Here is a 13521-nt window from a genome sequence, read left to right as displayed (position 1 = left end):
CAACATTGAAAACATGATTAGGTTTTTACTTCTAGAAACTGACAGTGTGCAGTGTTTTGTTTCTGTGTGCATGTATAACATCATGTGTGTGTGTGTGTGTGTGTGTGTGTGTGTGTGTGTGTAGCAATGCCTAATACAGAGTGTTCTGTTTTTCATTACTCATAATTGTTGTTGAGAGCATATGTTGCGACTGTATTGAAGCTACTTCCGGGTCTCATTAATCAGTGTTCTAAATGCTAATCTCTGCTGTCCAGTTAACTCTAAGCAAATTTGCCCCTCCCCCGCCTTTGGTGGCGATTCAGCTGTTGATGGTGCTTAACAAAACCTCCAAAGAACAGTTGTGGCCCCCGAATAAGTCTTGCTGCATTCTCTGCAAGTGCATTTTAGCCAGTGAATTTTCTTCCTGCTTTGCAGGCCATTGGAGAGAAAAGAACGGCCCCAGATTCTGGCAAGAAGCCCAAGACTCCAAAGAAAAAGAAAAAGAAAGATCCCAATGAACCCCAGAAGCCAGTATCAGCATATGCCCTGTTTTTCAGAGACACACAGGCCGCAATTAAAGGTCAAAACCCCAACGCAACCTTTGGAGAGGTCTCAAAAATCGTAGCATCTATGTGGGACAGCCTTGGAGAGGAACAAAAGCAGGTGAGGCCAGAAGAGCTTAGCATGGCTGGAGTGTCGCTTTTCTGAATGCACGCATTCTTTGAATGTGATTGCTTCTTAGGAAAGCCCATCTAAGCTATGGAATTAAAACACACACGCAAATAAACCCAAACAACTCTAGTTATATTGATTTCTCAGTCCGTGGAAGGTTGCATGTTCAGAATCCATTCACAGGAGACTTGGAAGAAATCCAGGCAGTAGCCGGCAAGCATCAACTTTTGATGATAATCTTTTCATTTTAAATAACGTGGAATTTCTTTTCCCTTTGTTCAGAAAGGGCCCTACAAAAGGATTAGGTCCATCCTGCCTACTTTACCATTGATCATCTTTCTGAACCCTTGTGCTATCCTGGTGGGTTTCCAAACTTTGAAGCTGTCTCTGCGTGTCTCATTATTGTCACTAAGCATTTGAAATGTTATTCCAAGTTCATTTCAAGCTAGGCTGTGTGAGAGGTATTCAGAGATTAGCCATGCTGGTGGGAGATACTTCCTCAGGGGCCTAGTCTCCTCTCCTTCCCCTCACAGCTCCTCGGCACAAATGAACAGGATGAATGGCTTCCTTGGGGGTTGGTCCTCCCCTGCTCCTTGCATGAAACTCCAATTACCCTGAATAGGAGTGAATGTTTTCATATCCATAGAAAAGTGATCTTTATTAGTGATAAAACAGAATCAATAGAATCGTTCTTTTCGGTCTGAAGATCGGAGGAAACACCTGACTTTTCCTGATAGATCATTAACTCGTTTCCACTAGTAGCTCGTTTTACCAAGATGGTGTAGCTATTTGGGTTTTCCCATTTGTTTGCCATGAATTTGCCACCACATATATATGGCAGATAGACTTTCTGTCCCTCACATGGAATCCAGGGGACTTGCAGATAGTTGCTCCAGACTTGTGTATTCTGGAGAGACAGCAGCACTTGCCCTAACACCCAGCCATCAGACCATCTGAGACAAAGAAGCTCAAAATCATGTGTGGCTTTCCAGAATTTGTTTATGCAACTCCCTGGGCCCACTCATGGTAATCTCCCAGCTTTTTTCCTTGCAAAGAAACCCAGGGTTGAGAGGAGTGTATCTTTTCTCATCGGTCTTTACTCATCCTACGTATTGTTGTTTCTTAACGGCTGGCACACTTTAGGAATACAGGTGAGGGAGAGAAGACATTGAGGGAGAAACTCATTACCCGCTAGAATTGAAGCTCTTTGTGACAAAGCTCATTCCAGGTGCTTGTTTCAGGCCCTAGCACGAGGCCTTCAGTGTGACTCTCACGGAACTCTGTGGCAACCCAAGATTGTTCTCTCATTCGTGAGAGTAAACATCCAAATTGAGCTGCCGTGTGGGTGGTAGGGGTTTTTGTTTTAATACCTCTGTGTGTGCATGTGTGCAACATTAAAAATAATCAAAGCCAAGGGAGCCAACTTTTGAGGTGAGTTATGTTCATGTGACTTAATTTGTGCAGCAGTTTTATAGCTGAAAATTTATTGCCTAAAGCTGGTGCTAATTGTGGTCTTATTTTAATAGGTATATAAAAGGAAAACAGAAGCTGCCAAAAAAGAATACCTGAAGGCTCTGGCTGCATACAGGGCCAGCCTCGTTTCCAAGGTAAGCCTTGTGCAGGGTAGAAGGCAGCCTAGGTGCAGCTCTTCTGAGAGCTGAGGGAAAGGCATTTGAGTGACTCAACCCTGTTTCCATTAGAGATTGCCCACGTGAGCATGTGGGCAACAGGAGTTCATTTAGACTTTGGGATCTCAGTGATTGCTGCAGGACTTACTGGTCTTTCTATGTGTGTTTTTAGCCAAATAGACACATTTTAAATAGCCTCTTATTCTCCTCTTTGTTAGGAATTGGAATCATGTCAATGTCCTCTATTTAAACCTGGGAGGTGTGTTTATCAGGCATTTTAAACATACCATAAATTCTTCAGTGGTTACATTACCACCGTCGCAATGGTACATTTTGACCAATTGTTTTACATCATATAAATAAATAAAGCTCATGATTATTTAAAGTAAAATTATGTTCCAAGTACTGAGGCACAAAGTATATGTATTATACATAGAATATACAATGGACCCTGATGTATTATAAAACATACTAATATCCCAAAGCAAATGCCAGTCTAGGTCGTTATTACATTGATAGCATGAGCCGCTACTTTACTGATGTACTAGGCAGTGTTAGGGCTTGGACCCAGGTCCTCACGCACTCTAGTCAAGCACTGTGCTCGACTGAGTAACTCCCCCACACCTGAGCTCTTTTGCTATTTTAACAACTAATTAATGACCGCAGTCTCTTGCCTTCCTACAATTCAGACAGACATTGGGAAGGAGAGTCTGTATGCACATGGTTTTCCTGGGGGAGCATCTCCTCTGAGAAGTGGAGGTGTCATTTCACTGGGATTGGCATCTCAAGTGCAGGACAGGACCACAAAGCTGTGTTGCAAGGGTTCAAGCTCCCTTTCTTTTCCACTTTTCCCTGAGTTGTTTCTTCTTTATATGAGGCTCTGCACTGGCCTCTGTGCCCACTCACATCAACAGAGGTCCTCCTGCATTTGTGAACAGCTCTCTGGACACTTCCCACGCCACTAGAGAGAAAACATTCATCAGGTCAAGAGCATTTACCCTGAAGTCGGGTAAATGAATAAAAAAGAAAGTAGGTGATACTTGTGTATTATCGCATGAATAATTGACCACAGGACTGGAGAGATGGTTAGTGGTTAAGCACTTGCCTATGAAGCCTAAGGACCCTGGTTCAAGGTTTGATTCCCCAGGACCCACGTAAGCCACATACACAGGTAGCACATGCATCTGAGGTTTGCTTGCAGTGGGTGGAGGCCCTGGCACACCCATTCTCTATCTATCTGCCTCTTTTTCTGTCTGTCGCTCTCAAATAAATAAATTAAAACAATAAAAACACAATAATAATTGACCACAAATGGATTTAAGCCAACATCCACTGTTTCAAAAAGAAATGACAGTCATGTTTAGGCTTCTTGAGTCTGTGACTGACTCAGAAGGGATAACTTAAGTTATACTTTGTGATGAGAATCAGTATTGAGACATATTTTCCAAAGGCACATAGATGATCTTTAAAAAAAAAAAAAAACAGACAGAATTTTAAAAGACTAAATGAAGGCTAAATAGATGGCTCAGTGGGTAAGAGCATTTGCTGTGCAAACCTGAATTCAATTCCAAGTACACACATAAAAGCCTGGTGTGGCTGCACATGCCTGTTATTCCAGTGCTAAGAAGGCTGGAGACAAGAAGATCCCTGGGACTCATTGGTAAACCAATCTAACCAAAGCACAGTGAGCTCCAAGATAAGTGAGAGACCTTGTCTCAGGGAAATAAGATAGAATAATGAAAATAAGATAGAATAATGAAAAGGAGAAATAAGATAGAATAATGAAAATTGCTACCATCCTCTGGCCTCCTTATACATGTGCATAGGGCACATGGATCTGCATATGTAGATAGGTTACACAAACACAATAATAACATGAAATTTACAATAGTAGTGTTTTTGTTTTTTTTTAAATAATCCAAAGACCTGGGAAGCAAAAAGTAATGGCCCTTGAGGTCTAACTTTATAATAATTTCAACCTTGATCCCAACATGTGACTTCCCAGAAGGCAGCATCCAGTTGTACAGGGGGAAGATTATTCTATTTCTGAGAGTTGGCTCTGCTTTGAGGAGTGAGATTAGAGTTAACATCTTAGCACGCACAAAGGTCCTAGGTCCAGTCTCTACCCTCCCCCCCCTTAAAAAAAAAGAATTGGCTCAATTTTGGATCCCACAAATTATAGAGATAGTGACTGGTTGAAGGCTCCCCAGAGGGTTGCCTTCATGATGGTAAGGAATGTAAATCAAATCCTGTTAGAGTAATTAAGAGAATCTGGCAAATGAGGACTTGAGGCAGAAGATCTTAGTCCTTAGATAATAAGGGCCATGATGAAAGGGAAGTTAATTTTGATTTCTCTGCTCCAGATAGAATCATCAGTCATGTAAGAGGTGACATAGTAGGAGGCAAGATTTCTGCTTCAACATTACAAGTAATATTAGACTTGTAGCGTATTCCCATACAATTTAAGCCTTTATGTGCAGAACCTAATATCCCTACCCTTTGTGCTGTGACTCTACTGACACAAAATTTTAATCTTCATGGAGATTAATAGAATCTTAGGTTAAACTGCAAGGGAGTACACCTGGCAAGCAAGGAGGAACTCTTTAGTCACCAGCCCAGCTCCATTGAGCATTGAACTCCATCTCCAGGGAGCACTGATGGCATTGCTTAGTGTCAGAATCCAGTTGTTCCCTTGTGGTTTCTTCCTGAGAACTAGCCTGAAGATTTCGAAGTATAAGTTATATTTACAAAGCTATGTGTTTTCTGCTTTTTGCGTCATCCCAGTGTTTCTTAAAGATGATCTTGAGTATTGCAACCAGCTTCATCAGTGAGCCTAGAGAATGGGGTCCTCCTGTTACATGCAGTCACACAGGGCTTTTGTACCGAGGGTATTGTACCAAAGGAAACTGCCCATGGAGAGATGATGCTTATGGCCATGTATTCCAAAAGAGGCCATAATATCACATATGGCTGTGCCTAGTTTGGATGACTATATAAGGTCACTTGTCAGATTTCTCCCAACAGCAGGATTTTATAAATTAGAATCACATAATCAAAGATATTTGAAATATTAAAGATATTTTATGACTGCTTGATGTCTCCAAGGTGCCTTCTGCTACTCTTCACTCTTTTTCTCTCTCAAATAAATAAAATATTTTTTAATTAAGAAGAGAAATACCTCTGAGAGCTAGAGATACATAGCTTGGTGGCAGAGTACCTACCTAGCATGTTAGAGGCCCTAGAAATGAAATACATAGTTTCTCTCCACAATGAGCCCTAGATCTATCAAGTATTTTATGCTGATTATCAAGTTATGCAATGTTTCAACATTCCCCCCTTATCTATGGATTCTTGGATAAATTCATAGGTCTTCAGAAATATGGATGACCCTAAAACATTTGTAGTGTTACGAAGTACTGCTATTTAGCGTTTCTGGGGATTCTAGTTTTATATTTCTTATAGTTGAGTGAGTACTATTATAAATAATTATGTGAGCATAGGGCTTTGACTTTTCTAGTAGCAGAGTTTCCTAGTGGTATTAATTGTCACTTAATAAAAATCAATAACATACACTGTGTTCTTCCCAAGAGCCAAATTCAATTCTCAAAGCTTAGTACATGAGTTAATTTTCAGAGCATCTATACAAGTACAGCCCCATATAACAGCATGCTGGAGAAAGGAAAACTGAGGAATAGATGGGGGAGGGAACATGCTCAAAGTCACAGAGATGTTCATTAGTGGAGGTTTGGTCCATTGTTTTTCAGTGTATGGGACCATAGCAGGGAGGTTAGAATGGACTTAAATGCTGAAGAGTTGTTTCTTTTTAAATTTGGGTAGCAGTTACATTTTGCTTCAGTGGTGCTGCATAGCTGTCAGCAACAAAGCTCAGTAACTTACAGAGACAAGCATTTATCCCAGAGAGTGCCAGGTAGCTGGCTGGTCCTTTGGATCCAGCCCTCATTTTCTGTCTGAAGTCAACAGAAGGTTGAAATGGAGGTGGCGAGAATCATCTGTGTACATGCAATTGGCTGAGTAGCTGGCAGAGGGCTCTTAAGTGAAGCAGTTGGTACATGTGTAGTGTCTGTCCCTACACACATGTAGTGGTGGTCTCTGGGAGAGTGAGGGGAAGGGCACGTGTCTCTTGAAGTATTAGCATGGAACTGGGACACGGTCACTTTCATCTCATTACAGTGGCCAAAGCAAAGACACAGGCCAGCCCAGACTCAAGAAGGAGAGAGTTTGACAGGAGAATTGCAGGCACATGACAGAGGCCCTAGAGATAGGAAGACATGAATTATGATGACTATTTTAAAATAAATTTTATTTAGTTATTAGAGAAAGATGGATATATATTCATATATATATCCATCTTTCTCTAATATATATATAAATATAAATAAATAAAATAAATTTTATTTAGTTATTAGAGAAAGATGGATATATATATATATATATATATATATATATATATATATATATATGGAGAGAGAGAGAATTGGCACACAAGGGCCTCCAGCCACTGCAAATGAACTCCAGATACATACATATACATATACATATGCCACCTTGTGCATCTGGCTTACATGGTTATTGAGGAATTGAACCTGGGTTTTCAGACTTCACAGGCAAGCACTTTAACTCTGAGCCATCTCTCCAGCCTATTGATGGCTGTTTTTAAAGCCAATTCTAATACTTAGATGTTTTCTTTTCTTTTATTTTCCTTTTTTTTTTTTTTTGTTTCTTTGAGGTAGGGCCTTAGTCTAGCCCAGGCTGACCTGGAATTCACTATGGAGTTTCAGAGTGGCCTTGAACTCACAGCAATCCTCTTACCTCTGCCTCCCAAATTCTGGGATTAAAGGTGTGTGCCACCACTCCCAGCTAATATTTACAATACTTAATAGAGGGTAACATTCTGGAACCTCCTTTTGCATGCAGGCAGCTGCTGAATCAGCAGAAGCCCAGACTATCCGTTCTGTTCAGCAGACCCTGGCTTCAACCAATCTGACATCTTCCCTCCTTCTCAACACACCACTGTCTCAGCATGGAACAGTTCCAGCCTCGCCTCAGACTCTCTCACAGTCACTCCCTAGGTCAATTGCCCCCAAACCTTTAACCATGAGACTGCCCATGAGCCAGATTGTCACATCAGTCACCATCGCAGCCAACATGCCGTCGAACATTGGGGCTCCACTGATAAGCTCCATGGGGACCACCATGGTCGGCTCAGCCGCCTCCACCCAGGTGAGCCCTTCTGTGCAAAGCCAGCAGCATCAGCTGCAGATGCAGCAGCAGCAACTGCAGCAGCAGCAAATGCATCAGCAGATCCAGCAGCAGATGCAGCAGCAGCATTTCCAGCACCACATGCAGCAGCACCTCCAGCAGCAGATCAACCAGCAGCAGCTGCAGCAACAGCTACAACAGCACCTCCAGCTGCAGCAGCTGCACCACATGCAGTCCCAGCCGTCTCCCCGACAGCACTCCCCGGTCACCTCACAGATCACATCGCCCATCCCCGCCATCGGCAGCCCCCAGCCGGCTTCTCAACAGCAGCACCAGTCACAAATCCAGTCTCAGACACAGACTCAAGTATTATCGCAGGTCAGTATTTTCTGAAGACGCACGTGCCACACCACGCAGCAGTGGATTTGAGTGCACCAAGGAGATGGCATAGGCGGGAAGGTGTATCCGGGCTGAGACTTGTAAGATGGCGTTAGTTATGCAGACATGCGTAACAGATCAACGGGTCCTCTCAAGTGTCTATTAGATAGGCAATAAGAACTGTGGTGTAGCTGGGTAACATCTTTTAGCTGACTATAAATCATTTTGTTTCTAAACAAGAAAAGCTGTGCTCTTTTATGTGATGCCTTTTTTATTTATTCAGGCTATACCTACAATATGTGAATCAAACCGTTTAATGAATCCTGGGATATACTGATGACTGTAAACTGGCCTCTCCGAGTCATAGAAAATGGCCTTATTTCTCCAGAAGTGAGTAAACCCCACTTCCAGGCTATTGGAACTTCTGCAGCCCTAAAGTAAATAAATAAATAAATGAATAAAAAGCACAGTTGTAACTACCTGAAATATGAAGATTCAGTTTCATACAAACATTTGTATGATGTGAATAGTTGATGGCATTTTTTTTGTCATAAAAAAATAATGTAAATCACAGACTTTTGCCAAAGCTCTTATTTTTTCCTAAATCTCTCCAGAAAAAAATGCAAGTGATTAGATTCAATTATTGACTTATTTACTTATTCCACTTTTTATTCATGCCTTCTCCAAATCAAACCACAGTATGTGTTGTGACAATATCTATGACCACTGTTAGCCCATTCTGTTCATTCCAATTAGAAGAAAAGAAATGTGAATACTATATTCCGTGTTTTGAGTGACAAGTTTTGAAAAATAAAAAAAACACTGTATTTTTAAAAGGGAAATGCACTTAAATGAAACAGCTATTACAAAAGTTAAGATTTAAAAAAGAAAAAGCAAGAGTTTTTATTATGATGTAATACTGGTAGACTATTTAAAAGGCACACTACATCTGAATAATCAATGTAAATATTTTCTTTCAAAGTTGTAAGTTTTCATATTATGTGTTGTAAAGTTTTCCTAAACGAGGCTTTAACGTAAACACTGGTGACATAAACCGCTCATTGCGACATTGCTTATTGTGTTTTTATGCTGTTTTATACTTTTTTATGAGTTACGATAGCAGCAATTAAGTTGTTTGTATTTTGCTTAACTAAAACAAAAATGCTTTTATCTTGCTATAGAATAAACACATTTCAGTAAAAACTGTGGACTGTATTTTGATGCAACAACAAGGAATCTGTTCACTTTTCAAATAAAATGGTATGTGAGATTTCACCTTTGGTTTGTTGAATACGGGTGAGGTGGGGAAGTACAGCACTTCACCAGTTTTGTTTGAGAGTATCATCTTTCGTGATCCTTTGGAGATATAATTTTCATGGCTAAGAATTTGAATTTCATAGCCACAAATCAGGGCCCTCAAAAATATGGGAATATTTTTTGTAATTGTACTTTTTGTTAAGATATAAGAACAAGTTAAATATGGAGGGGAGGGGAAATTGCCTTTTAGTTGGGGTTGCAACTACCTGGCATTGTGTTGTTATTACTAGTAAAATGATTAGTGACTCCCAATTTTAAAACCAAAATAATCGTTTCCATGCCCATACTCCCCCTTTCCTTGCTGTGTAGTGGCTTCTCTTTGAAAGCCGTGTGACCACGATCCCCAGTTGTCCTGCATGATTAATTACAGCATCTGTCCTGTCAGAAGCTATAATGAAGAGGTCTTGATAAAAATTGCAAATTACCACTGGCAACAGTCTTAAACTGCTTATGATAAAATGAAAATTAAAAACAGCAAGTGTCAACCCTGACCAGAATCCTAAGCTGGAAAGAATGGGGATGTGTGTGGCACTCTCTATTGCTCCTGTGTGCAAGATATTCAGGAGTGACAGAATACAGATTCCTCCAAGTTGTTGTATTTCAAAGAATATTTACTGTATGTTGTGGCTCATGAATAATGAATTCAGCTTTCAATATTTCATAATCCTCACATACTCTGTTTTATGTACAAATATTGAACAGCAAGAAATTCTAATTATAAATTTATAGATTTCTTGCTGTAGGAAAATTTATGGCTAAATTGAAGCTTTTCATGAGATGTATTAGTTGACAGGTATCAGTGTTCAAACAGTCTCAGAAAGATGCCTAATCACATCGACAAGGGGCAATTGTATTCCACAAAGAAATGATCTTCTTACATCAGGACCATCAGAAGCAGAGCTGATGGTAAAAGATTTTCGGTGAATTGAATCAAACATTACATAACAATAAGAACCATTTTATATTCTGTTGTGAAACCTTTAGACAAATGTCTTCAAAATTAATTGCTAAACTACATGTGACAGTAATTGTGTGTTAGTTCTATAATTGTCATTTTGAAAACCCATGAAGTATTGCTTGGAAAAAAATGTCACTAGTGATAAGACTTAATTGCAAGTGAGGTCTGTTTTCAACTGTTTGCATTACAGGCAGGTGTTGTAACATCTATTCAATGATTTTATAAATCTTAGGTTTTATCGCATTTGATTAAATGCTACTAAGCCACTGATGGTCAATTCCAGGAGGAAAAAAAAGAAAAAGAATTTAATTACTGCAGTTTAAAAAACTTAGTCACCAGGAATAACTAATTATATACCTAAAATGTCAAAACCTTGAATCATGTAAAAAATCCCCAACTTTTGTTATTTGAATCATCTTGTGTTCCTACATATGTGTATATGTATGTATATGTATGTGTCTATACACATATACATATATATGTTAGAATAATATATATGTTCTAACACACATATATTTATATGTAATATACATACACACACACACACACACACACATATATATATATATATATATATATATATATATATATACATACATACTGTCTCCTAATCCCGAGGTTTAAGTAAGTTCTGGGTATACTTTAATTTTTTATAGGTAAGAAATAACTTAGGTTGGTGAAAACCAGCATGAGCTAGGCGGTATCTGATTGGTGTAGACCTCTTAAGTGCTACACAGACATTAACGAGTCTCTCCAAGGCCAAAGCCCCACCCCTATCATACACACCTTGTCTCTCCCCTGCCACGGGGACATTATTTTATTACTCTGGCTAAACATGTTCTTTCTCTGCATTAACCTATACTGCTGTGTGATGAAAGAACATAAGGAGTTTTCATTTTTAGCTGACATGGGGTCATTAGTTCCTGACTCAAAGAACAGAAGCTTAAATGCCTTCGTGCAGCATAATTTCTACAATATATTACCACCTGACGGAGGTTTGAAGGCTTTCTAGACAGATGGATTAATATCTCAAGTTCAAGTGAGTCCTCTGCTGTGTCCATTCACCGGGCTACAGACATCTGAATGGTTTCTTTTGCATTTCTCACTTCATGGAGCATTTTTCAGCACTGGACTTCAATCTAACCTTTCCTCCCCCCTCACCCACCCCCTTTGTTTGGCTTTTGTTTTGCAACAGCTGTTATTATCGTTTTTGGTCAGCTGTGATTGCTGGAGGCAAAATAGGACCAGATGGTGTTTTGCTATGCATGAATGGAGCGTTAGAGGAGTTGGGACTGAATAGGCCAAGTTTGAATGGTGTCTATGCACCACCTGCCTGCCTTAGCCATGACGTACACATCACAGTAGCATGATCCGTCTCAGACCTTGTAGAATCTGATGGGAAAGTAGAGAGCAGGGGTGGATTTTCTCCATATTTATTGATCTTCTATGCACTAACGGAATAATGCACTGTACAGTCAATTTGAGTTAATTGCATATGACATGGCATGGACATGTAATCTATCATTCTAGAATTCTGAATCACTTTAAGGATTTCACTGCTTCTTATACACACACACACACACACACACACACACACACACACACACGAGAGAGAGAAAGGGGGGGGGGGAGAAGAAGGAGGGTGGGGGAGGGAGAAATCAATGAGCCAAGTAGGCACAAGTTAAAAATGTCTGTCTAAAATAGTAGATGTAAGAATCTCAGTCTGAGGTTTGGGCATCACCAAAAGATATTTTCAGATATTGTTTGTATCAGCCAATGATGCAAGGTTAGGAAAGCTATAATTTTGATATGAGCAGCTGCTCTCAAGTGTGTAGATTACCCATCTAATGTTGCATACATGTAAGAAAACCACACAGACTTGAATTCACTTAGAAAATCGTCTTAATTACCTGCTTCCCCCTTCTTCAAGCATAATTAACTTTACTGTAGTAACCTCAGAGATCAATACTTGTCCTGAATGGTGAAGCTGGGTATGACATGTGTGGACTGATCCTACAGGTGTGTGGGTCATGTGTGTTTGTGTGTGAGACTGAGGAGGTGCTTAATTGTTCAGTAAGTGTGAGACCAGATATGCAGGTGGTTCTATTTGCCTTAGGCCCTTATTACTGAAATTTACTTCTGCCACATGCAAAACATTGTGAGAGATCCCAAAAGAGAAGCAAAGATAAATGGTGCCTTCTGCTTACTTTGTATATTCTTGAAATTTCCCATAAAAACAACTTAAAAATAATAATAAAGTCATCCTTCACTTGAAAGGTATTCATATTTTATTGGGATAGGAAAGCTATCTACCACACAGAATAATTAAATGTGCCAGAAGAAACATAAAACGACTGTGTGTGTTTGTGTGTGTGTGTGTGTGTGTGTGTGTACGTGATTGATTTTTTTTTTTTTTTGATCTGAGAAAATGAAATTCTCATTAGGAAAGGAAGAGATGGCAGTTGGCTAGGGACATTAGAGAAAGCTGAATGAAATACTGACCATAGAGAGAGAGAGATGACTTGAAGATTGGGCAAGATTTCAGTAGACCAGGATGGAAGTATATGGAGACATGTCTGGCTCAGGGGAGGGTAGGAAAAAAGCTATTGAGGTTGAAGGCATGGGCATCTTGAAGGAAAGCATAAGAGGACCTGGCTCAACTGGACACAAGGAGCTTTTACAGAGTTAAACAGGAGTGCGTACTGGAAAAGAAGTTTGGGTTCTGATTCATAGATGACCTGCTCAGAATTTGTGCTTAACTCAGGCACCAAGAGCATCCAAGGAAAGAAGGCATGAGTGAATGCACAAAGGGGCTTATCTTTCTTCAAAGATGAGTTTGCAGTTGACATTAAAAAATTAAAAACTGAAAGAAGCCTGGGGAGATGGCTCATCTGTGAAAGGCACTTGCTTGCAAAGCCTGTAGGCCTGCGTTCAGTTCCCCAGTACCCGCGTAAAGCCAGATGCACAAAGTGACCCATGTATGTGAGGTTGGTTTGCAGCAAGTGGCAAGAGGCCCTGTGGTATTCATCTTCCCTTTCAAATGTCTCTCCCTCTCTCTCTAGTAAATAAATAAAACTATATTTTTTAAAAAAACTAAAAGGAAAATGGAGCAGACTCTCCACTTTAAAATGTTACTCAAGAAATGATTCTTCACATATATAAACAATGCCGTTGCTTCATGCTCCCTCACACGGCACTCTCATCTTTGTGGTATAAGAATGCCATCAAGAAAGCCAAATGAAGGCATTTTTTTTTTTTTAATGGCAACAGTAGAATGAGCCATATTCTTATGTTAGCATCAGGAGACAGATCATTTTCTGTGTCTGCTGTTAAAAGAAAGCTATTTTCACCACTGGTAAAAAGTACCTC

At 39.9% G+C, this 13521-nt stretch overlaps 1 protein-coding gene across 4 annotated transcripts in view; it reads left to right on the top strand.

Annotated features, from left to right (window-relative positions):
* Tox3 (TOX high mobility group box family member 3) overlaps positions 1-9152 on the top strand; it is a 123472-nt gene extending 114320 nt beyond the window's left edge. For 2 of the 4 annotated variants that reach the window (XM_012950230.2, XM_045160393.1), the window contains exons 5-8: positions 415-642; positions 2178-2258; positions 7215-7877; positions 8161-9152. In XM_012950230.2, the coding sequence (XP_012805684.2) occupies positions 415-642; positions 2178-2258; positions 7215-7877; positions 8161-8214 (1026 nt within the window). In that variant the 3' untranslated portion in view covers positions 8215-9152. Of the gene's footprint in view, positions 1-414; positions 643-2177; positions 2259-7214 lie in introns of all 4 variants that reach the window. The other 2 variants (XM_045160406.1, XM_004664854.2) reach the window with 1 other exon arrangement.
* Positions 9153-13521: the final 4369 nt, after the last annotated feature.

This window comes from Jaculus jaculus, chromosome 1 (genome assembly GCF_020740685.1).
Source record: "Jaculus jaculus isolate mJacJac1 chromosome 1, mJacJac1.mat.Y.cur, whole genome shotgun sequence".
Classification (NCBI taxonomy): Eukaryota; Metazoa; Chordata; class Mammalia; order Rodentia; family Dipodidae; genus Jaculus; species Jaculus jaculus.
The sequence above is the reverse complement of the archived record's forward strand: the minus strand, read 5'-3'. Positions and strand labels throughout refer to the sequence as shown.